The sequence below is a fragment of the Lepidochelys kempii genome, chromosome 6 (assembly GCF_965140285.1).
Source record: "Lepidochelys kempii isolate rLepKem1 chromosome 6, rLepKem1.hap1, whole genome shotgun sequence".
NCBI lineage: Eukaryota > Metazoa > Chordata > Testudines > Cheloniidae > Lepidochelys > Lepidochelys kempii.
The window spans coordinates 24,691,201-24,714,776 of NC_136385.1; the positions used below are offsets into that span (position 1 = coordinate 24,691,201).

The 23,576-nt window shown below is 42.6% G+C and overlaps 2 protein-coding genes across 7 annotated transcripts in view; one reads left to right on the forward strand and one right to left on the reverse strand.

The window, feature by feature from the left end:
* Positions 1 to 11,520, forward strand: part of TSPAN4 (tetraspanin 4) — a 518,185-nt gene extending 506,665 nt beyond the window's left edge. For all 5 annotated transcript variants that reach the window (XM_073347184.1, XM_073347181.2, XM_073347185.2 and 2 more), the window contains 2 exons: positions 6,149 to 6,232; positions 9,854 to 11,520. In XM_073347184.1, coding sequence (XP_073203285.1) covers positions 6,149 to 6,232; positions 9,854 to 9,922 — 153 coding nt within the window. In that variant the 3' untranslated portion in view covers positions 9,923 to 11,520. The remainder of the gene's footprint in view (positions 1 to 6,148; positions 6,233 to 9,853) is intronic.
* Positions 1 to 23,576, reverse strand: part of CHID1 (chitinase domain containing 1) — a 330,760-nt gene that overhangs the window by 39,760 nt on the left and 267,424 nt on the right. The gene's annotated exons all lie outside the window — the stretch shown is intronic.

Below are 23,576 nucleotides of genomic sequence, written 5' to 3' on the forward strand. Positions count from 1 at the left end.
TTGCTGCTTTCCAAGTGAAGCAAAAAAGAAATTCAATTCTCAGCCTGAATTCAATAAAACTTCACAAGCATGGGCTGAAATTTCTAAACAGAGGGTGGACTCCAACCAAAGCTGGTTTGGTTCTAATCAACACGTCTCCCAGCTCTACTGTACAGCCTCCAGTTACCTTTACATAACACTTCGGATAAAGAAAAAACAGCTTTTCTTGTTCTTGAATATGGGGATGAGAGGCGGCGAGCAGGGCCAAACACCTAGTCACTGCTGTAGATTAATACCTTTTTCCTTATACATATTGTGAAAGCAACGCAGACTAGATGTTTAACTACGCAGTCCATCAGCTGGGGCTGGGACTGGCACAAAGGAAGCAAACCAGCCACTTCAGTGAATGCGCATAAGGACTTAGCACTCTCCTATTTCTATGTCAGCTGCACACTCTAAATCCCTTTCTGTGCCATGTGAATGGCCATCTGGGGACTTGGTGGAGATCAAGCCACGCAGTGGTTGAGGAGGCTAAAGGGAATGCAGGCATCAGGGGAATGCATTCATAGGAAGCACTTGCTATGGAAAATTCAGGCAGAGTTCATGAGCTCCACTAGTCAAGCACCTCCTCTTGAAAAGCCAGCCCTGATAATATACAATTTCATCAGCTGCAGCCCTCTTCTTTGGGTGGAGTTTTCAAAAACACTTAATGCAATGGGTGTTGTGCTCCTAAGTAACTTTCAGTGAGACTTATGTTCACCAGTTACTTAGGCAATATTGAAAATCCCACCCAGGCCTGACTCTCAGGAGCCTGCAATCCTGCTCCTGGCTGTCTACAAATTCCTGGGGGGTTGCTTAGTGACAACTTATGGCAGCAGGCTGGGGGAGGGGGGAGTTCTATATCAGGCTAATGAGGAAAGGGAGATTCATGACCATTTATGTGAGCTTGGGGGGTGGTTGCCACTGTTGTGAAGCTGCCCACGTAATTTATGCCATGCTGCATAGCAAAAGGGGCTGTGACCATGCGTGAGGAGCAGAAAGAATAGATAGGAAAGGTTCTTCCAAACCTTTCCCCAAACCAAAATTTTCAGCTTTGGGAAATATTCTAATGGCAGGGAAAAGGTCCATGAAGAATTAAATATTTGTGGCCTCAGACTTTAACAAACTAATTGTCCAATAATGATCCCGAAAAACAACTCATTTTTAATACAGGCTATTCCCACCACCTTCTCAATAGTCACATGGAACCGTACTGCATGTTTGACCTCTTACTACAGTGCTGCTAGAGCTCTTGAAGGGCTGGGCCAGTAACATCAGACCATGGTCTTCACTGTAGACGATGTGAGAGATTCCCAAGCTGAGTTATTAATTTTAGGTGACAGATCTGAGGAACTGTCCCAGATTGAGGTGTCAGTAAAGGAAGTATGGGAAAACATTGATAAATTAAACAGCAATAAGTCACTAGCACCAGATGGTATTCACCCAAAAATTCTGAAGGAACTCAAATATGAAATTGCACAAATAAATGTGGTATGTAACCTGTCGCTTAAATCAGCATCTATATCAGATGACTGGAGGAAAGCTAATGTAAAGCTGATTTTTAAAAAGGGCTCCAGAAGCACTCATGGCAATTACAGGCTGGTAAGCCTAACTTCAGTACCAGGCAAACTGGTTGAAACTATAGTAAAGAACAGAATTATCAGACACATAGATGAACACAACATGTTGGGGAAGAGTCAACGCAGCTTTCATAAAGAGAAATTGTTTCTCATCAATCTATTAGAATTCTTTGAGGGGGTCAACAAGCTTGTGGACAAGAGTGAGCTGGTTAATATAGCACACTTGGACTTTCAGAAAACCTTTGACAAAGTCCCATACCAAAGGCTCGTAAGCAAAATAAGCAGTCATGGGATAAGAGGGAAGGTCCTCTCATGGATCAGTAACTGGTTAAAAGATGGGAAACAAAGGCTAGGAATAAGATTATAAGATGGAAAATATAATGCCCCTATATAAAGCCATGGTATGCCCACACCTTGAATATTGCATGCAGTTCTGGTCGCTCATCTCAAAAAAGGTATATTAGAACTGGAAAAGAATGGTCATGAAAATGATTAATAGTATGGAACAACTTCCATATGAGGAGAGATTAATAAACTGGGACTGTTCATCTTAGAAAAGAGATGACTAAGGAGGGATATGATAGAGGTCTATAAAATCATGAATCGTGTGGAGAAACTGAACAGGGAAGTGTTATTTATGCCTTCACACAACACAAGAACCAATGAAATTAATAGGCAGCAGGTTTTAAATTAACATAAGGAAGTACTTCCCACAATCTACAGTCAACGTGTGGAACTCCTTACCTGGGGTGTTGTGCAAGCCAAAAGCATAACTTGGTTAAAAAAAAAAGGAGTTAGATAGGTTCATGGAGGATAAGTCTGTGACCAGTTGGATCACAGAAACCCCCTTGGGATTGCCAACTGATGTGCAGAGACTACCTCTGAGCCCATTTTCCCTGGCAGCTTGGGACTCCAGTGCCCTGCCTGGTTGTGCCAGACACGCTAGCCTGCTACAAACACAGACCCAGGTCTGAACAAAATCCCCCAAAAGCTGCAGGCTTAACAGATCGAGGGACATGATCATTCCCCTCTATTTGACATTGGTGAGGTCTCATCTGGGCCCCTCACTACAAGAAGGACGTGGAAAAATTGGAAAGCAACAAAAATGATTAGGGGACTGGAACACATGACTTATGAGGAAAGGCTGAGGGAACTGGGATTGTTTAGTCTGCAGAAGAGAAGAATGAGGGGGGGATTTGATAGCTGCTTTCAACTACCTGAAAGGGGGTTCCAAAGAGGATGGCTCTAGACTGTTCTCAGTGGTAGCAGATGACAGAACAAGGAATAATGGTCTCAAGTTGCAGTGGGGGAGGTTTAGGTTGGATATTAGGAAAAACCTTTTTACTAGGAGGGTGGTGAAGCACTGGAATGCGTTACTTAGGGAGATGGTTGAATCTCCTTCCGTTGAGGTTTTTAAGGTCAGGATTGACAAAAGGATGATTTAGTTGGGGATTGGTCCTGGTTTGAGAAGGGGGTTGGACTAGATTCCCTCCTGAGGTCCCTTCCAACCCCGATATTCTGTGATTCTATGAAAACAGCTTAAGAAGTGCTCCTGTCTCCAGCACTCAGATGCCCAGCTCCCAGTGGGGTCCAAACCCCAAATAAATCTGTTTTACCCTGTGTAAATCTTATACAGGACAAGCTCATAAATTGTTTGCCCTCTATAACACTGATAGAGAGATATGCACAGCTGTTTGCCCCCTAGATATTAATACATACTCTGGGTTAATTAAGAAGTAAAAGGTGATTTTATTAACTGCAAAAAGTAGGATTTAAGTGGTTCCAAGTAATAACAGACGGAACAAAGTGAAATATCAAGCAAAATAAAACACGCAAGTCTAAGCCTAATGCAGTAAGAAAGTGATTACAGATGAAATCTCACCCTCAGAGATGTTCCAGTAAGCTTCTTTTACAAACTAGCCTCCTTCTAGTCTGGGTCCAGCAGTCACTCACACCCCTGTGGTTACTGTCCTTTGTTTCAGTTTCTTTCACGTATCCTTTGTGGGTGGAGAGGCTCTCTCTTGAGCCAGCTGAAGACAAAATGGAGGGGTCTCCCAGGACTTTATATAGTTCCTCTCTTGTGGGTAGACACCCCTCCCTCCCCCTGTGTAGAATCCCAGCTACAAGATGGAGTTTTGGAGTTACATGGGCAAGTCACATGTCCATGCATGACTCAACTTTACAGGTGGCAGCCATTTTTCACATACTACCTTGAACATCCTCAGGTAGATTTATGTGGATTGGAGTCTTCCGAGGTCCATTGTCTGTGAAGTGTTTCTTGATTAGGCTCTTAACTTGCAAATTCCTTTCTTAAGAAGCTGACCAAATGTCTTACTAAGGCTAAGTAAAATCAAACAAGTACACAGCCAATAGTCATAACTTCAAATACAAAAATGATACATGCATACTAATAGGATGAATATATTCAGTAGATCATAACCTTTGCAGAGATATGTTACATGGCATATGTAGCATAAAACAGCGCTTCTCAAACTATCTGATGTGGCAGACCAGCAATTTTTTTTCCCAATGTGTTAGGGACTGGTACCATATTTGTGCCATATTATTAGCGTATTTGCATAGGCACGTAGCACATCAGATCGGAAAAACTAACATTCTTCACTGTATTAATTGGAATGGGAGTGTGGCATACTCGCGGAGATGTTCCCATTTAAATACATTGAAGACTGACTGAAAGGCTGTGCGTCTGTGCGGATAGTATAAAATGACTATTATTCATTTACGATCCAAGAAAATATTATTGGAACATTCATAGTAATATTAATTTATATCAGAAACAATGTAATAAAAGTTGGCAGACATTTTTAGGGGGCTTAGACACTGCAGCAGGTTGTCGGGTGGGAGCGGATTTTTCCTCCACCAGCTCCGCTGATCAGTGCAGATGCTGTCAAATTTCACAGAGCAACAACACCAACAATAATAATTAATCTTCCTCTCCCCAAACCGGAGACAGTGCTAAACTGTCTTCCAGGATCAAGGGGCTACTTGTTTTGTTTTTTTGGTTTTTTTTGGAGTGGGGTGGCGGGGTGAGGAAAGGAGAGGGGGTGGCAGCCAAGCCCAAGAAATTGCCAGAGATTAAGGAGTACTTGTGGCACCTTAGAGACTAACCAATTTATTTGAGCATAAGCTTTCCTGAGCTACAGCTCATTTCATCGGATGCATCCGATGAAGTGGGCTGTAGCTCACAAAAGCTTATGCTCAAATAAATTGGTTAGTCTCTAAGATGCCACAAGTCCTCCTTTTCTTTTTGCGAATACAGACTAACACGGCTGTTACTCTGAAACCTGCCAGAGATTAATGAGTCTTCTCCTTATTAGTGTGTCCATGGGCTTTATCTGCTCGGGGCTGGGCGGGGGGCAGCATGAATGGATGGCACAACGTGCAGGAAACACACACATACATTACACACGCTGCAGCTCAGGCAGCGCCTCTCCCTCTCCGCGGTGTAAGGGTGAGGGGAGGGGGAGCGACCCAGCCAATGGCAGCAGCCGTGGCAGAGTCGCTGGCAGCTGTGGCGGCTGGGGTCGAGCCAGCATGAGCCGGGGCAGCGCGCGGGGAGCGGAGCCGGCACGAGCAGAACGCGCTGCCTCAGGTCCCAGGTGCCGTGGACCATCAGCCGATGATGCCGGTCCACGGACCACCACTTTGAGTAGCACTGGCATAAAACATATTCCAGTTATGTCATATATACATTCATAAGCATATTTCCATAAAGAATTATGGGGTGCAACGTCACAAGGTCCATCAATGGCTATAAGCCAAGATGGTCAGCGATTCAACACCATGTTCCTAAACCTCTGTTTGCCAGAAGCTGGGACTGGACAATGAGATGGATCACTTGATAACTGCCCTGTTCTTTTTAATCCCTCTGAAGTGTCTGGCATTGGTCACTGTCAGAATAAGCTAGATGGACCAATGGTCTGACCCAGTCTGGCCATTTATGTTCTTAGATGTGCCCCATGCCTAGTAATTAAACTGGGAAGAAACTAATCGAGGAACTTCTGTAATGCAAACCTAAGTTATGCAGAATGGTATAGAGTGGATACATATTGTAAATCAGGAGGCACCACACAACGGCTCTTACTAGAGACTCTGATTAACTGTTTTCTTTATAGAACATTATTTCAACCTTCTCACATATTTCCATGTTCCAGGAAAACAGTAAAATTGATTTTGAAATTACAAAATGCTGATACTTAGCTCTTACAGGGCAAAAAAAAACATGCCAAAAATCAGCACCTGCTCACTTTTAGTACTGTATTTGTATCTTTTAGAGCAGCAGCACCTCATGCCCACTTCCCATCCCATATGGCCATTTGGATGCACAGCCTTCTGTGTCATTAAAAATCAGTCAACATTATATTCAAAGTCTCAAGCCAGAAAGTCATTGTGTTCGTTACAATGCTGAAATGACAATTCTAGCTACCCAGCAGCTCAGTTTGACCTGTCTCAGTCTTATATGTGCCTTCACGTTCCCAGTGGACTAGAGGCTTATGCTTGTGTCTAATATAAACCTCTCTCTTTTCTAGCCTTGTTATGAGACGGTGAAAATATGGCTCCAGGAAAACCTGCTCGCAGTGGGGATCTTTGCCCTGTGCACAGCTTTGGTTCAGGTGGGCTCTTATTTCAGTTTCTTACTGCCTGAGTAATTGCAGTTGGATTACGAAGTATGGAAACAAACTGCTTTCTGGCTTATTTCTTCCCAGGCTATTGTTAACAATTTCCAAAATATTCCATTAATCTTCCTTGGATTTTTAATGTAACCAAAATATCAGAGGGAAACTGCCATAATAAAAATTACATACAGTATATGTTACCATGAATAGCTACACAAACACAGTTTCCTCTTTTTAACGCCCTAAATGATTAGGATCTGATTTACTTTTTGTCACTGAACACGGCCCGCAAAACCAGACAGGTCGGTTTCATCTTCCGGTTCTCTTGCCTTAGTGTAAGACTGGGTTTAGCTTGCAAAACAAGCAGGGGAATGTGTATATTAAATTTTAACAAAGCACTTAAACAGAAGCCTCAATCTTGCATACACAATCATATACTTGATTTTCTGTATGTTAGTATTCCCATTAACTTCAATAGCATTTGCACATGAATAAAGTCAGGCATGTATTTTATTTCATTTCAAGGATGGCTCTGACCAGAAACATGGCTAAAAATTAACAGCATGCTGATGCCTTATGTCTAGGTATGCCTATGCTGCAATCAGCGGCATGACTGCAACACATGTAGACATACCCAGTCTGGCTTTAATCCAGCTAGCAGGAGTACCAATAGCAGCACGGGCTTCAGTGTGAGCTGTCCAAGCCTACCCAGGACCATGCATACTTACTTTGGCTGGCTAGCCCACCCTAAAATCAGTGCTGCTGTGGCTTCACTGCTTTTGGTAATCGCGCTAGCTAGATTAAAGCTAGACTGGGAATGTCTCTATACGCTGCAGTCATACATCTGACTGCAGCATAAACATACCCTTCTTTTCTAGCAGTGACTTTCATATCTCATTCATACTCCGCACACAAGTTGGAAGTATGAGTACTCTACACTAACTGTGCAGTAACTCTCAGTTAAGATGTGGTTTTATGCTTCGCATGCCTCCAGCAATAGAGAGTCTGGAATCAGAACTGGCTCATGGTGTTGCTGCATTAGGCAGAACCGCGTACCCCTGACTCTTCCCTAGTCTTCGACTGGCACTGCAGTTTATGGTCCCTCTTTGGTAAAGCACATATTTGAGTTGGGAACTAAAATAATGAGAAACTTACTTTCTTCTCAAACAGAGGTGAGTGAAGATGCTTAGGGTAGTAAACAGAGCTTGACCCTCCCTATTTGGTCTATAACCACACTTTAGAGGGTGGCTGTTGGGCACACACACCGTATTTAGGGAGTCTTTAAAAGATGTATTACTTACACTATTCATCAGATCATATCATCCATCCCCAATAGACAGTGTTTATATGTAGAGCATTTAAAATCATATTGTATACATCTGACCAATTGTAATGACTTGTTTCCATTAGGGAAACAATTTTTTAAATGTTTACTGGAGGTTGTGGTGAAAATTATGAAATGCACAGAAAATACTTCAAACCTCAAAAGCTTTTGCCAGGGGTCTTCCCCGCACCCCACCTGTTCGAACCTAATTATTGACTAAAGATCCAAAACTCATTGTGAGTTAATGAGATTCTCTCCATTGACTTCTGTGGGATTTGGATCAGGTCCTAATTGCTTGACAACTTTTTTTGGCTAGCGCTTTTGAAGTACAAGGAAGTGCACTTGTGAAAGGAAGCCATATACAAGTAACCCCTTTTAAAAAAACAAAAACAACCATGTACCTAGTGTTGTAGGAGAATCCTCTCAGTTGGTGCATGCTACGGGCCTCAATAAACAAATGTACAAAATTAACCCACCCTATTGGAGACTGCCACATGCAGACATCTTCTGACACGCTCATTTGCTTTGAGTCAGGAAAAGGTCAGTGTTCTCATGAATAAAACAGCTGCTTTAATAGCCAACAGAATTCCATTCCGTGGTATAAAAAGCCAGAGCAAAGTCTGGAAGTTAGAGATCAAGAGCCATTTATTTAACCTAAAAGTGTCTGTGCTCAGATAAAACTACCAATATCATTGCTCAAAGTCTGTTTAAAAAATAGTCCTTGTAGTGAATTGCCATTTAACCAATTGATTTTAAAATGGCCAAACTAATCATTTCAAAGAATATATATATAAAGAACTGCTACATGATAAACATTTAACCCTGAGGAAGTGATTACAACTGAGCTTTGGCAGAAATAGCAGCAGCTACACTTAGTTCTTTTATCTAAGTATTTTACAAATGAGGGTGAGTATCATGATTGCCATTTTCCATATCGGAAAACTAAGGAAAAGAGATGAGCCCCCACATCCTCAGAGGTATTTAGGCACCTAATTCCCCTTGAGGATACTTACCGTAGGTCAGTGGCAGAACTGGGAATAGAAACTATTTCTCCTATCTCTCAGTGTAGGACCACAGCCTATTGATTAAGGCTTGATTAATCTCAAGGCTTTGCTCAGGCCTATTGGGAGCAGGTGCACTGTTGATGGAGCCTGCTTATTTTTTGGCAGAGATGGACTCTAATGATTGTCAGCACTCTTCCCTGCATGGATGTGTTCATGAAATCACATCGCTTTGGAAAAAAGGGAAGAACAGCACTATCCTTAAGTTTGAGACAAAAACATTTTCTCCCATAAAGAAAAGGAGTACTTGTGGCACCTTAGAGACTAACCAATTTATTTGAGCATGAGCTTTCGTGAGCTACAGCTCACTTCATCGGATGCATACCGTGGAAACTGCAGCAGACTTTATATATACACAGAGAATATGAAACAATACCTCCTCCCACCCCACTGTCCTGCTGGTAATAGCTTATCTAAAGTGATCATCAGGTGGGCCATTTCCAGCACAAATCCAGGTTTTCTCACCCTCCACCCCCCCACACAAATTCACTCTCCTGCTGGTGATAGCCCATCCAAAGTGACAACTCTTTACACAATGTGCATGATAATCAAGTCTGGCGATTTCCTGCACAAATCCAGGTTTTACCAGCAGGACAGTGGGGTGGGAGGAGGTATTGTTTCATATTCTCTGTGTATATATAAAGTCTGCTGCAGTTTCCACGGTATGCATCCGATGAAGTGAGCTGTAGCTCACGAAAGCTCATGCTCAAATAAATTGGTTAGTCTCTAAGGTGCCACAAGTACTCCTTTTCTTTTTGCGAATACAGACTAACACGGCTGTTACTCTGAAACCTGTCATTTTCTCCCATAGTGATGGATACTGTGACAAATACAGACCCACAGCCATCTGGGTGGGTCGCTACTGCAATGTAAAATATCTTTCAGCAACTGATGCCTCATTATTTCCCAGCAAATAAGGGCTGTTTTTATAGCTGGCACCAAAACTGAGAGCAGGGCCATTGTCTGCATTCATGGGTGCCAGCAGGAAGACATGGACAGAGCAAGAGTGGTGTAGATGGGAGCAGAGGGGCAAAGCAGAGCAGGAGCCTGTGATCACGTAAAGACTATCATAAGACATATGCATTTCGGGACAAAGTCATGTTGCATGAGTAATCTTAATTCTGGCATTTCCTAACTTTTGAGTGTTTGACTTTGCAACCTCAATAAGGTGGATCTAACCTTTTTTTTGTAATACCAATGTCTGTCAATTTAATTTTTGTTTTGTTTCTTTAGATTCTTGGATTGACCTTTGCAATGACCATGTATTGCCAGGTAGTCAAAGCAGACACCTACTGTGCGTAGAAACCATCTCAAGCCTCTATGCTTCTCAAAAGGACATAGGAGAAAGCTCCTTCATGTTCATTCATCTGATCTTTTTTCTATGTAAGATAAACTGTGTATAATCCTATATCTCTGAAGATTTTGTAAATTACCCTAGTTTATTGAGGGAGGAATAAAGGTATGGGGGGGAAAAAAAAGCCAAGGGAAGATCAGTACTTGGATTGGCATAGGCAGGAGGAGGAAGCGTTGTCTTTAAAAAAAAGAATGCTCCAACATAACAAAAGAAAACAGTTCCCTTTGCATGGACTGTGGCAAGACTGAAGATGCTGCTTAAGAGGAGCTAGTCTGCAAACCCGTGCTAGCATAGTCTGCAGACACTGAAAAGAGCTCCAGGAATCCAGAAAGGTTTCCTTCCAGAATATATCATGGGCTGGTGTGGGGGTGGGTGGGGGAAGAGTGGAAAGTTAAATATCCTTCAGTATTGAAAAAAGAAGGCATGGAATAGCTAAATTGATGGAACTGTCATTTTACTACAATTTGTCTTTGTATGCAGCTAGTGTCACAGCAAGCCTCCAAACTGTCTCAAGAAGATTTTTGCAGCCAGGAGCGGGTCAACTTCAGAAGTGTTTTTAGTCTCATGTGCTCTGAAGTCAGGAGCTAATCAGGATCTGAGTAATGAGATCTGTCTGGTAAGGGAAAAAAGTCTTAGTGGACATTGTGTCACTTATTAATTTTTCAATGGTACAGAACCAATAAGGGTGTGCGTGTATGATATATTCATAGACACTTACCATTCTGAAGGGAGGTGAAATAACCCTGCATCTCCCCTCAGAAGATGGAAGCTTTCTACCCCATTTCACATTCCAAGTGAACAAATACTCAAAGGGAAATAATGGAGTATTATTTCTTGTAGGAGACACTATCACTATTACCTCTGGGGAAACAAGTAATTACTTTCAGCTGTATCTTCATTTCTGTAAACAACTTGTGAGTAGGCTTTCTCTGTCACTCTCCTGTGGTTTTATTTTTTCCATTCCTGTTTCAAGTCAGTCTACCAGCAACTATCACTCATTTCTGCACTTAAAGAGCTGTCAGCTGTTTCTTCACTGAATGTCATTAATTTACCCTGGGACAATATCATCTGCAGATAGTATACGGTTTGCCTTGTCAAAGAAACATGTGTTACACAGTGCTTAGCTTAAGACTTGAGATGTTTTCCTGCTTAGAAATGCTAAACTACTTATTTACATCATCCATGGAAAATTGTTCCCAGTGGGAACTGGAGTCAACTTTCAAGCTTTTTTCTCCCCCCTTGTGCAGGCTTGCTCAGTAGCAACACCTGCCCCCGCTGGAATTTGCAAAACAAGCATCAGTCACAACTCCTCATTGCAGGAAAACAAATTTCCTTGTGTGTGTGTTCCCCCATTGTCATAACTGAAGAGAATGTGTGAATTGTGCTTTGAGGGAATTTTCATTGAATTGCAAGAAAACGTTTCATCCAGCAAACTTCTACATTGAGGGTATACCCAATACAGCCTATGGTGTTGTGCAATGTACATACAGCTTTGAGTGACTCGTCTGCTGGAAGAAAAGGAGTACTAGTGGCACCTTAGAGACTAACCAATTTATTTGAGCATAAGCTTCCGTGAGCTACAGCTCACTTCATTGGTATGCATCCGATGAAATGAGCTGTAGCTCACGAAAGCTCATGCTCAAATAAATTGGTTAGTCTCTAAGGTGCCACTAGTACTCCTTTTCTTTTTGCGAATACAGACTAACACGGCTGTTACTCTGAAATCTGTCTGCTGGGTCATGCTCCATCTCAATCCTGGTAGCCAAGCCATGTATCCATTAGAGAAAGGTTGCTACAATCTATGGTATTTTATAGATGTTCTGTACCACGCTTACCCTTCTGCCATTACATAACAAGTAAGAAAACTGTGATTTAAATGAACCCTCTGTTTAACTCTGTCAAATCCTGAGGTGGTGATATAAGTTATCAGGCTTGGCAAAGTTTTCAGAGAGCTGCAGCATTATGAACAGGGTTGCTGTGGTTGGAAGGAGGGGGTCTAACTGGGCCTAGTGAGAAGAACCATCCCTACAGGCAAGAGCTATGGTACCTGCCCAAAGCAACACCATGCGGCTCTGCAGCAACCCTGAGTAGTGGCAATCGCGGTTGCTCGCCTTCTCCTGCTCTGACTTCCAAAGCCAAGTGTATGTAGTTTGGTTTAGGCATGTTGATTCCAAGCTACTAAATATCCAAGGTGGGTGACATAATATCTTTTGTGGGCCCAATAAAAGATTTACCTCACCCACCTTGTCTCTCTAAAGAACACATGTATTCATCCTTTAGTTACTACAGCTAGAGCAGAGTATCCAGACTCTAAATGGCTTAGTGCAGGTTCTTGCTGTAGTGTGGTTCACACACATGAGAAATAGGCTTCCTTACCACCTCTCTAGTGGGCACTGACATCTATCAACATTAATGGGCATTTCACAAATGCAGAAAACAAGATGATGAGGTCTTGAAGTCAAGCACCAATAAAGAGCTCCAGGGTATGTGTCACAAATCAGGTCTTTGTGTGAAGTTAGCTGGCACGATGCAGAAATTCTTCCACATGTGAGCAGGACTGAGACTAATTCTGTTCTTAAAGCACAGTTTTTGTTTGGTGTGCTCCTCTATTCCTGCCGCACCCTCGCTTAACTACTCCAAAGTTGAATTGTACAATTAGCATACGTTCTTGCCCTGGCTCATTAGAACAGCTCTACTCACAGGGATTCCTGCTGACAGCTCTGGGTTCCATCTCTGAGGAGCAGAATAATGGAGTGAGGAATGCATTAACAAGACATCGATTTCAGCTGAGCCATTGGGACTGCTGCCTGCATGATCATTTTTAATGACAGACGAGTCTATTTGTAGCAGTCCCACTTATCGTTTTTAAAACAATGATCATCCTGTGGCAGAGCTGGACTGGAGGTTCCCTCAGAGGCTCTACAAAATGGTCTCAAGTGTAGGGAGTACAACCCATTCCTCATGTGAATCCCCTAGTTCACATGTCGAGCGCAGTGGAGACTGCAAGGTTTTGGCCAAGTCCATTGAAGGAACGCAGGAAGAAAAGGTAAAATGACTGAAGGCTAGATCACTCCTTCTGATTGTGCTTAAATCATTTGGCACAGTTTGTGCTGCTTTACAATAATGTAAATTGCCTCTCTGGTGTTTAGCCTCCTAGGAGATAAAGTGTGAGCATCTCCTTGTAATTGGGGGCATGTAAAGGCAGAAAAGCATTAACAGCAGTGCAACAAGACTCCGTTATTTGTCTAAGCTGGGTCTCCAGCATGGTGCCAGTGCAGATATTGTTGAACTGGAGTCTGCACTCGCTGCTCTTGACTATTTTCACATAGGCTTACAGACACTACCAACAGAATCTGACTTCAAACCATTGCCCCGTATGACAATCCACTTAAGCACCTCAGGTTTTTTTAAAATGAGATATTCTGAGTAAGAGAACTGGTTGGGTGGTGTATCTGTAACAACCACCACACCTTGTAAAAGACATTTCCTTAGTAGACATTTAACTTTAGACTGGTTCATTACAATCATCATATAGCACACCAGGCACATGTTAAAAGGCTCTATGTCTCCAGAGCAGCACAGAAGTCATTCCAATTCCTCTCCTAAATCAATGATTTTATGGATTGGGGGGGGGGGGGTAAAAAAAGGAGGACTTTTAAAATGTAAAACAGGACCAAAGCCAGGGAATCCAGAGTTAAGGTTTAGACTATGTCCCCAGTTAAAAGAGTCATGCCCTTTTTGATTGATTTTCACTGTACAAGGCCCAAGTTTGATCCTATTAAAGTTAGTGGGACCAGGATTTGGCTTTAAGTTTCTGTCTGCCCTACTTTTAGCTTTGCTATCCTGTATCATAATTATTAAATATATTGATAATAAGGTTTTATTTTCCTGTAGCTGTCCAGAGCAGCCATCTTTTATTGCCTATTCAATAGGATTACTTAACTCTACATCCGGTAGGTACCACAGGCTCAGTAAAATTCACTCCCATTTCTGCTCTATATTTACCTGCCAAAAAACCCTGGACACAGTATTTCTTGATTCTCTTTGGACCTAGTAATAATGGATAATAGTGAACTGCATAGATGTTGTATAAAAACATTAATTTGGGATCAGTAAATGTGGTTGCTACACAAAACGCCTCTCAAAAAGTTCATGCAATTGAATATCTCAGGGGTTGTGACCCCCCCCACCCCCTCCAACATTACTAAATGTGAGTGGTCCCAGCTTGATGGGAGGGGGCTACCAGCATGAGGCATACCTGATTATAGAACAGCTGCTCTATAAACATGGCATAAGAGAAAGTGGTATCGCTGAGCTTTAAATGAGTACTTTCGTTCACAACAGTATTAATGAATTTTATACACTGTACATTAGATTGTTCACAGTAATGATATTACCATGAAAAATTCTGTTTGGAGTTACATTGTGAGTTCAGTTTGAATCTCATCTGTACAATATCCCATTGGACAGTTATTTGTTACTTGGATTTTGTCGTTGCAACAGAAGGAATGATACAGTTTTGTGCACCATATAGAGGACAACAAAATTTAAAATATACATTTTTAAAAAGTTATTAAATAAATTTTACAGCTAAATGTCTTGTTTTCTTTATAATGTACATACATATGCTGTAATATATACAGTGGATGCTTACAGACATATGTACACATGCACTAGAAACTGCATCGTATGCTTCCATTTCCTCATCGCCCATAGCCTGTCTTTAATTTTAATCTATTTTATCTTACCTATTTTTTGTATAAGAAGATTGCCAATTCCTCCTCCCATTTCTTTGTTTAGGAGAAAATTATTTTATAGATGTCACAAACCAGTATCCCTTTAAAAAGATAATGGATTCATGTCAGTGTACTTGTTTATAGCCGCACTAATCATGGATACACAAATCGTTTTATTCTGCTCGAATTTTAAATTTAGTTGAACATGATTGTGATAATCAATTTTGAAACACAAGGGCTTTTTTTTTTTTTAAGACAGAAGGAGGCTGTCAATAATGTTTGGCTATATGTTAAAACGAAAAATAGGAATTGCCATGGCAAATCAAAAGAGAGGTCCATCTAGTTGGGTATCCTGCCTGAGCCCATGTCTGCACTGTGAATGCTTTACCAATATAGGAATACTGGTATACTATACTGATAAAGCACTCCTAGCAAGGACAACAATGCTTTTAATTTTTATTCCAACCCCGCCCCCCGCAAAACAAGCTATACCAGTAAAAGCGCTTTTGCCAGCACAGCCATGTCAATCATATATCACACCTCTTCACCCTCAATCCCCAACTGACACAGCTGTGCTGGCAGAAATCTGCAGAGTAGACATTGCCAGGGAGTGGACACAGCAAACTGTTTCAGAGGAAGGTGCAAGAAACCTCATAATGGAGAAGCTTGTCCTCATGGGACATTTCTAAGTAGAGCACAGGATCTGGTTCAAGAGGTGAACATAGCTGGACCACTTGGTAATAGTGACCACAATATAATTAAATTTAACATTCCTGTGGCGCGGAAACAGCAGCCCAACACTGTAGCATTTAATTTCAGAAAGGCGACTACACAAAACTGAGGAAGTTAGTTGAACAGAAATTAAAAGGTACAGTGCCAAAAGTGAAATCTCTGCAAGCTGCATGGAAGCTTTTAAAAGACGCCATAATAGATGCTCAACTTAACTGTAAACCCCAAATTAGAAAACATAGAGAACCAAAAAAAAAAAAAATGCCACTGTGGCAAAACAACAAAGTCAAAGAAGCAGCGAGAGACAAAAAGGCATTCTTTAAAAAGTGGAAGTTAAATCCTATTGAGGAAAATAGAAAGGAGCATAAACTCTGGCAAATGATGTGTAAAAGTATAATTAGGAAGGCCAAAACAGAATTTGAAGAACAGCTAGCCAAAGACTCAATAAGGAATAGCAACATTTTTTTTTAAGTACATCAGAACAGGAAACCTGCTAAACCACTAGTGGGGCCAGTGGACGATGGAGCACTCAAGGACGATACGGCCATTGTGGAGAAACTAAATGAATTATTTGCATCGGTCTTCACGGCTGTGAGGGAGATTCCCAAATCTGAGCCATTCTTTTTAGGTGACGAATCTGAGGAACTGTCCCAGATTGAGGTGTCATTAGGGGAGGTTTTGGAACAAACTGATAAACTAAACAATAAGAAGTCACCAGGACCAGATGGTATTCACCCAAGAGTCCTGAAGGAACTCAAATGTGAAATTTCAGAACTACGAACTGTAGTTTGTAACCTACAATTTAAATCAGCTTCTGTACCAAATGACAGGAGGATAGCTAATGACATGCCAATTTTTAAAAAGGGCACCAGAGGTGATCCCAGCAATTACAGGTCGGTAAGCCTGACTTCAGTACCAGGCAAACTGGTTGAAACTATAGTAAATAACAAAATTGTCAGACACATAGATGAACATAATTTGTTGGGGAAGAGTCAACATGGTTTTTGTAAAGGGAAATCATGCCTCACCAATCTACTAGAATTCTTTGAGGGGCTCAACAAGCATGAGGACAAGGGGGAACCCGTGGAGATAGCGTACTTAGATTTTCAGAAAGCCTCTGACAAGGTCCCTCACCAAAGGCTCTTAAAGCAAAGTAAGCAGTCATGGGATAAGATTGAAGGTCCTCTCATGGATTGGTAACTGGTTAAAAGATAGGAAACAACGGGTATAAAATGGTCAGTTTTCAGAATGGAGATAGGTAAATAGTGGTGTCCCCCAGGAGTCTGCTCTAGGACCAGTCCTATTCAACATATTCATAAATGATCTGGAAAAAGGGGTAAACAAGGTGGCAAAATTTGCAGATGATATAAAACTACTCAAGATAGTTAAGTCCCAAACAGACTGCGAAGAGCTACAAAAGGATCTCACAAAACTGGGTGACTGGGCGACAAAATGGCAGATGAAATTCAATGTTGATAAATGCAAAGTAATGCACATTGGAAAACATAATCCCAACTACACCTATAAAATGATGGGGTCTAAATTAGATGTTACAACTCAAGAAAGAGATCTTGGAGTCACTGTGGATAGTTCTCTGAACATCCACTCAATGCACAGCGGCAGTCAAAAACGTGAACAGAATGTTGGGAATCATTAAGAAAGGAATAGATAAGAAGACCGAAAATATCATATTGCCTCTATATAAATCCATGGTATGCCAACATCTTGAATACTGCGGGCAGATGTGGTCACCCCATCTCAAAAAAGATATATTGGAATTGGAAAAGGTTCAGGAAGGGGCAACAAAAATGATTAGGGCTATGGAACAGCTTCCATATGAGGAGAGATTAATAAGACTGGGACGGCTAAGGGGGGATATGATCAAGGTCTATAAAATCATGACTGGTGTGGAAAAAGTAAATAAGGAAGTGTTACTTACTCTTTCTCATAACACAAGAATGAGGGTGGGTCACGCAATAAAATTAAATAGGCAGCAGGTTTAAAACAAAGAGAAGGAAGTATTTTTTCCACACAATGCACAGGGTTCAAAAAGGAACTAGATAAGTTCATGGAGGATAGGCCCATCAATGACTATTGGCCAGGATGGGCAGGGATGGTGTCTCTAGCTTCTGTTTTCCAGGGGCTGGGAATGGGCGATTGGATGGATCACTTGATGATTACCTGTTCTGTTCATTCCCTCTGCAGCACCTGGCATTGGCCACTGTCAGAGGACAAGATATTGGGCTAGATGGACCTTTGGTCTGACCCAGTATGGCCGTTCTTATGTTCTTGAGCTTGTAATGGAAAAGCCTGTCCTCATGGGACATTTCTTCCATCATTCAGTAGCTAGTTTGTGCCCTGAAGTGTGAAGGTTTACATCCCTTAAATTTTTCTTCATCCTATCTGACATACCTCTTGACAATCTCATTAGCCTTGTCAACTTCTAATTCTGTTCAGAATCTTATGAAGCTTTTAACTTCAATGATATCTTGTGGCAGTGAGTTTCACAGATCAAGTATGCATCATATTAAAATACCTCCTCATGTGGATTTTAAACTTGTGACCTTCCCATTTCACTGACTGTCCCCTTAGTTCTATTCTTTAGAAACGTTATTGTATTGAATTCCATAGAAACTTAAAGACCCAGCATAACTCCCTCATCTCTGCAGCCTAATTTCTCTTCCCCCTAATTGTTTATACCCAGGCAATAGAGTATCCTGTTGATTTGGGGTGTTTTTTTAACCATGTTTCAAAATGCCTGTCATGTCAAGTTTCTCTTTCCCTTCCAGACATTCTAGTTAACCAATTTTAAATTACACATTGGCATAAAAATTTGTAAGTGGTCCTGTTATAGTCATCTTTTAGCCCATACCATCATCAAACATCATGATACTGAAATGTTACTATTGTCTCAACCTGCCCCCTTCTACAATTCCCATGTCATTTCTGTCCTATCCTTTACCACCAGACATCTTTGCGTTGCCAACATCTCTACTCAAGGTCTTTGTCAAATGGATAGTGACCTCCCTGCGCCCATTTGGGTAATTCACTTGGGCTTAAGATCAGTAAGTCAACTGAATGAGATTTTACTAGGTGTCATCTTTCCTGAACACTACACTCAACTCAAGTTTATGGGTAGCTTAAAAACTTGAGCTCAGCAGTTAGATTCCAAAAGAGGAAAGAGGGGAAAACAAAACAAAAAACTTACTTAACTACCCAGTTTGGAAATCCATATTTTACAAGTGTAGAAAAGGACAGAAGAGTGCATGGTTAGAAATCAAAACCCTCCATATTCTTTTGTTACTGATTTTCCAATTACTTTCTCTCAATTTACCAAGTTAGAACAAGCTAATACCTAGCATGCCATCTGAAAAATCAAGATGTGAGAAACTCTGCTTCATACCTCACCACCATTAGTAAAACCCATGGAACCCAAACCTACTTGACAATATTTTTAAGGTAGAATAAATAGTTTGTATTTCTGTGGCCTGCCAGTGCTGAGGTGAGATGATATTAGAGTAAATTTTCCAACAGGCTTCAACCCAGCCTTTAAAACTGCACCCAAAAATTTTGGACTGACAAACTGCAAGTAGATTTGGGTTTCATAGATTTTACTAGTGGCGCTGACATGGAAAAATCAGGTAATTACACATTACATAGCAAATGCAATTTGAGAGGTATTTTTTTTTTAAAAATAACAACCTGGCCCATGGTTGCATGTATTTGCCATTCTTACACCATCGCTTTTCTGCCTATGGCCATGCTCCTTACTGTATAAATACTTCCCCATATAACCAACACCGGTTATTCTATTCAGTAGAAAATGTTACTTTTGTCTTCATGGAAGAAGAGCTTGGTTTACACTTCCTCCAATAGTTGGCAGACTGTTAATAGGCTTATATCCACCAATGCCTAAATCAATATAAGCCAGCTAACTATATAGGTTACCTTACAGCCATCAATCCCCAACACTGTATGCTCCTTTAATGTGGAAATGCTTTATCAGTTAATACGGTTTCTCCGTCAACCCATGGGTAAAACTGCTCTCTTTGGAAATTGTTGGTCTATAAGTGGTTATGCACAACCTCTTTTGTTAACACAGAGGTGTTTAAATAGAGGCGTTCCTGTATTTGTGACTAAAGGAATGAGATCCTTACTCAATATGAACCTTCCAATACGTTCTCATGGAACTGTTAGTATGTGACTTTATTCAATGACAGCCAACAAAAAAATATAACTATGTATATAATTATATATAATACAAAATTAGTTTTTGTACAAGGTACAACATAAAAAAGAGAATGTTAAAATGTATTGTTGTTTCTGTATTTATTTTATCATACTGGCAGTGATACAAGTTTTAGGTGTAAAAGGACTCATTCTGGAGATACTAATGACTACCACTGAAATAAATGGATTTCAGGAACTGGTTTGTTGAGAGTCTATTCGGGTGCACCTCATCTTGCTTTTCTAAAAATATGCTTGACTATGGTGCTTATGCACATAGCTTATGCACAACACTGCCTCCTGCCCCAACGTTGTTTACACTTGCCTTCACAACAGACAAGCATCTAGATTACAAAGGGCTCAGACATGCCAGGCACCAAGTTCCCTCAGTAGCCACTGATGTGAACATGTGAATTGCTGTATATGCACCAAGTATTATTAACTAGAAGAAATTATCAAGACTTGGTTTACCTTTCTCCAGAAGCTAACAGAGGAGGGGTCATCTCTTTACCCAATTAGCCAGGAACCTCACCCACGGCAAGTGCATCATATACATATGCAGTTATCTTGCTATGAAGTTAAATCATAGTTCAGACAATTAACACCTGTGATACAGAATATCTGAAAAACACCACAGATCAGAATTGTTCCCGTAGGTCTTATTTCAAATGCATACGTGCACTTTTGAGGTTAGTGGAATAGGGTGTTCCTAGTTTTTACCTGATGTGATGGATCTAGGGCAGGGGTGGGTAAACTCCGGCCTGTGGACCGGATCCAGCCCATCAGTGCTTTGGATCCAGCCTGCGGGATTGTCCCCCATGGTGCCACAGACCCCACGCCGCTCTCAGAAGCGGCCAGCACCACGTCCCTGGGGGCCCGGTGGGAGGGTAGAGGGCTCCATGCGTTGCCCTTGCCTCCAGGAACCGCCCCCCGCAGGTCCCATTGGCCAGGAATGGGGAACCATGGCCAATGGGAGCTTCAGGGGAGGTACCTGGAGGCATGGCAAGGGCAGCATGCGGAGTCCTGTGCCCACCCCCCCGGGGCTGCGCAGGGACATGGTGCCGGTCGCTTCCTGCCCTGGCCCTGGTGTGCGCTGCTGCAACCCCAGAGCTGCTTTAGCTAAGTGGTGCCGGGCTGGAGCCTGAATCCCTCCTGCACCCCACCCCCCAACTCCCTGCAACTCGCACCCCAACTCCCTGCCCTGAGCCCCCAGTGGCACCCCAACTCCCTGCCCGGAGCCCGCTCCTGCGCTCCTGCACCCCTGCCCTGAGCTCCCTCCTGCACCCCTGCCCGGAGCCCGCTCCTGCACCCCTGCCCGCACCTCCCTGCCCTGAGCTCGCTCCTGCACCCCTGCCCGCAACTCCCTGCCTGCACCTCACACCCCTCCTGCACCCCAACTCCCTGCTCCACCCTGCACCCATGTGCAACCCAACCCCCTGCCCTGAGCCCCCTGCCGCACCCCTCCTGCACCCCTGCCCTGAGCCCCCTCATACATGCTGCACCCCTCCTCTGCCCCAATCCCTTGCGCTGAACCCATTCCTGCACACCACACCCCCTCCCACACACCGCATCCCCTGCCCAGGCCCTGCATACAATTTCCCCACCCAGATGTGGCCCTCAGCCCAAAACGTTTGCCCACCCCTGATCTAGGGTTTGAATGTGGCAGCACAACTTACCAAGATAGGTGGAGTCTGCAAGGAAAGCAGTTTTTAGCTGGCTTTCAGTTGTCAAGCCACTGATTTTCCCCAGGGCATTTAACCCCATTTCCAGACTCAGTTAAGGTAGAGTAGCCACAAGTAATCCAGGAAAAGAGACGGGGGAGAAAACAGCTCTTCAGTGCTGTCAAGATTTCCAGTGCTTTCTTGAAAACTCTCCTCTAATACTATGAGCATGCAGCACAGGTGGGTTTATGATAATACAAGCCACAAAGAACTTCTCTATATCCCTTGAGAAACCACCCATTTCCCACGCATGGCCACCACTCTTGCAACCAATTCAATTTTAAAGTCAGGTTGGCACTAGCCAAGTAAAGAGAGCACTCACTATGGGTCAACAATGTTTGAACATGTGTGGGGAGGAGTTGTGGACACACAGCTCTTTGAACTATGAGGACAACTGCAACATCTGGACACACTGAAAGCAAACAGCTAGGCTAGAAAGAGAAACACTGAAATTTTCCACAGCAGCCATAGGTAGGAAAGGCTGTTAGCCTCCATGTGAACAGCTGAATTATGCTGCTTTGGGGTGTCGAGAGAGAAAGAGCATCAAACCGAAACCTTGTGATAGATCAGACTTGGATCGGGCCCTAAATATCATGGGAAACTTGGGCTCAGACTTTGGGAAACTCGGGCCCACATCTAGGTAAAGCCCAGTCTATGTGGGAATTGTACATTTGTAGATACAAATAGATGAGAGTGCATATGCTGAATTGCTATCCTGTACATTATCCCACTCACTCTCCCCTAAATGAAATATCAGGATAGTAGCAAAGCCTGTAGTCATGGAAACTTGCTAATTGGTACTACCTCAAACCCTGAGGCTTTAAATCCTACTTTGGGATAGGTCATCTGAGTTCAGGCTCTTCCCTGTTACATATTTGGCAACTAACTCCCTGGCTGTGCTCCAAAGCTCATTACCTCAATACAACACTCCCTTCATCTCTGAAACGTAATTTTAGATAAGTGCTCACTTGGATACAGAACCATTCTCACCTGGAAAACTGGCATTTATTTAAAGCTATGTACAAATCAGTCTCTCTTCTCACAGGCAGATTGAATCTACATACATACATTTACTTTTTTCAGAAATATAATGGTCAAATGCACTTGCCTGGTATGGATGACAAAGAATTCCAGTTTGTCCACAAATCCTGTTGCTTTGAATCTATCTATCACAGACAGTGAAGAAAGGAAGAAAAAGGAAAGAATCACAGGAATGGAAGATACAGATGAGGATGCAAAGACAGGGTGAAGGCAAATGGAGAGAAGTAGGGAAGATAATACTTAGCAATTAGAGAGCACGTTTCCTCTTTGTGGTCTGTAGGAAAAAGGTAGTATTCTGTTCAATAGTTTGTGAATCCTCTAGTGGCTGGCACCATGTTCTACATTTTGGAAGCTGCCAAAACCCTGCCAGAGCAGCAGTATGGATGTAGCTAGGCCTTGTATGTTTGCATTTATCTAGTAAGAAGTTATTTGGGACCCCACTGTGCCTGTGTAGTTTTTCAGATTTTGTCGTATGAAGTCAGAACAGTCTTCAAAGAGCTTTACAAACAATTCATCTTCAGAACACACCTGTGCAGTACGCAGGTGTCACGGAGTGTGGGGGAGTCCAGGCCCTGGACCCCTCTTCCTGGGATTCACTGAGACTCTCAGCCAGCCAGTAAAACAGAAGGTTTATTGGACAACAGGAACACAGTCCAAAACAGAGCTTGTGGGTACACCCAGGACCCCTCAGTCAAGTCCTTCTGGGGGAGCAGGGAGCTTAGACCCCAGCCCTGGGGTTCCCTGTGTTCCTCCACCCAGCCCCAAACTGAAACTAAACCCACCCAGCAGGTTCCCTGCTGCAGCCTCCGTCCACATTCCTGGCAGAGGTGTTACCTCCCCCTCTCCCTCCCCCTCCTGGCTCAGGAGACAGGCTCTCAGATCTCCCATCCCCAGGGCACATTCCCAGGTCAACACTCCCCCCTCCCTGCTGCGTCACATCAGGTCAGTAAATAAGTATATTCCCACTTTACAGGTGGGGAAAACTGAGGCAGTGATTAACTATTGAACTAAGGCCTGAGAAGGACTCTGTGTCAGAGCTACAATGACTACTCAGAAATCTCTAGGTCCCATGTCCTGTGCTAGTCCCACACTCTTTTTCTCTCTCCCACTCTCAAGAAGGGAAAGGGAAGTGAGGAATTGGATAAAGG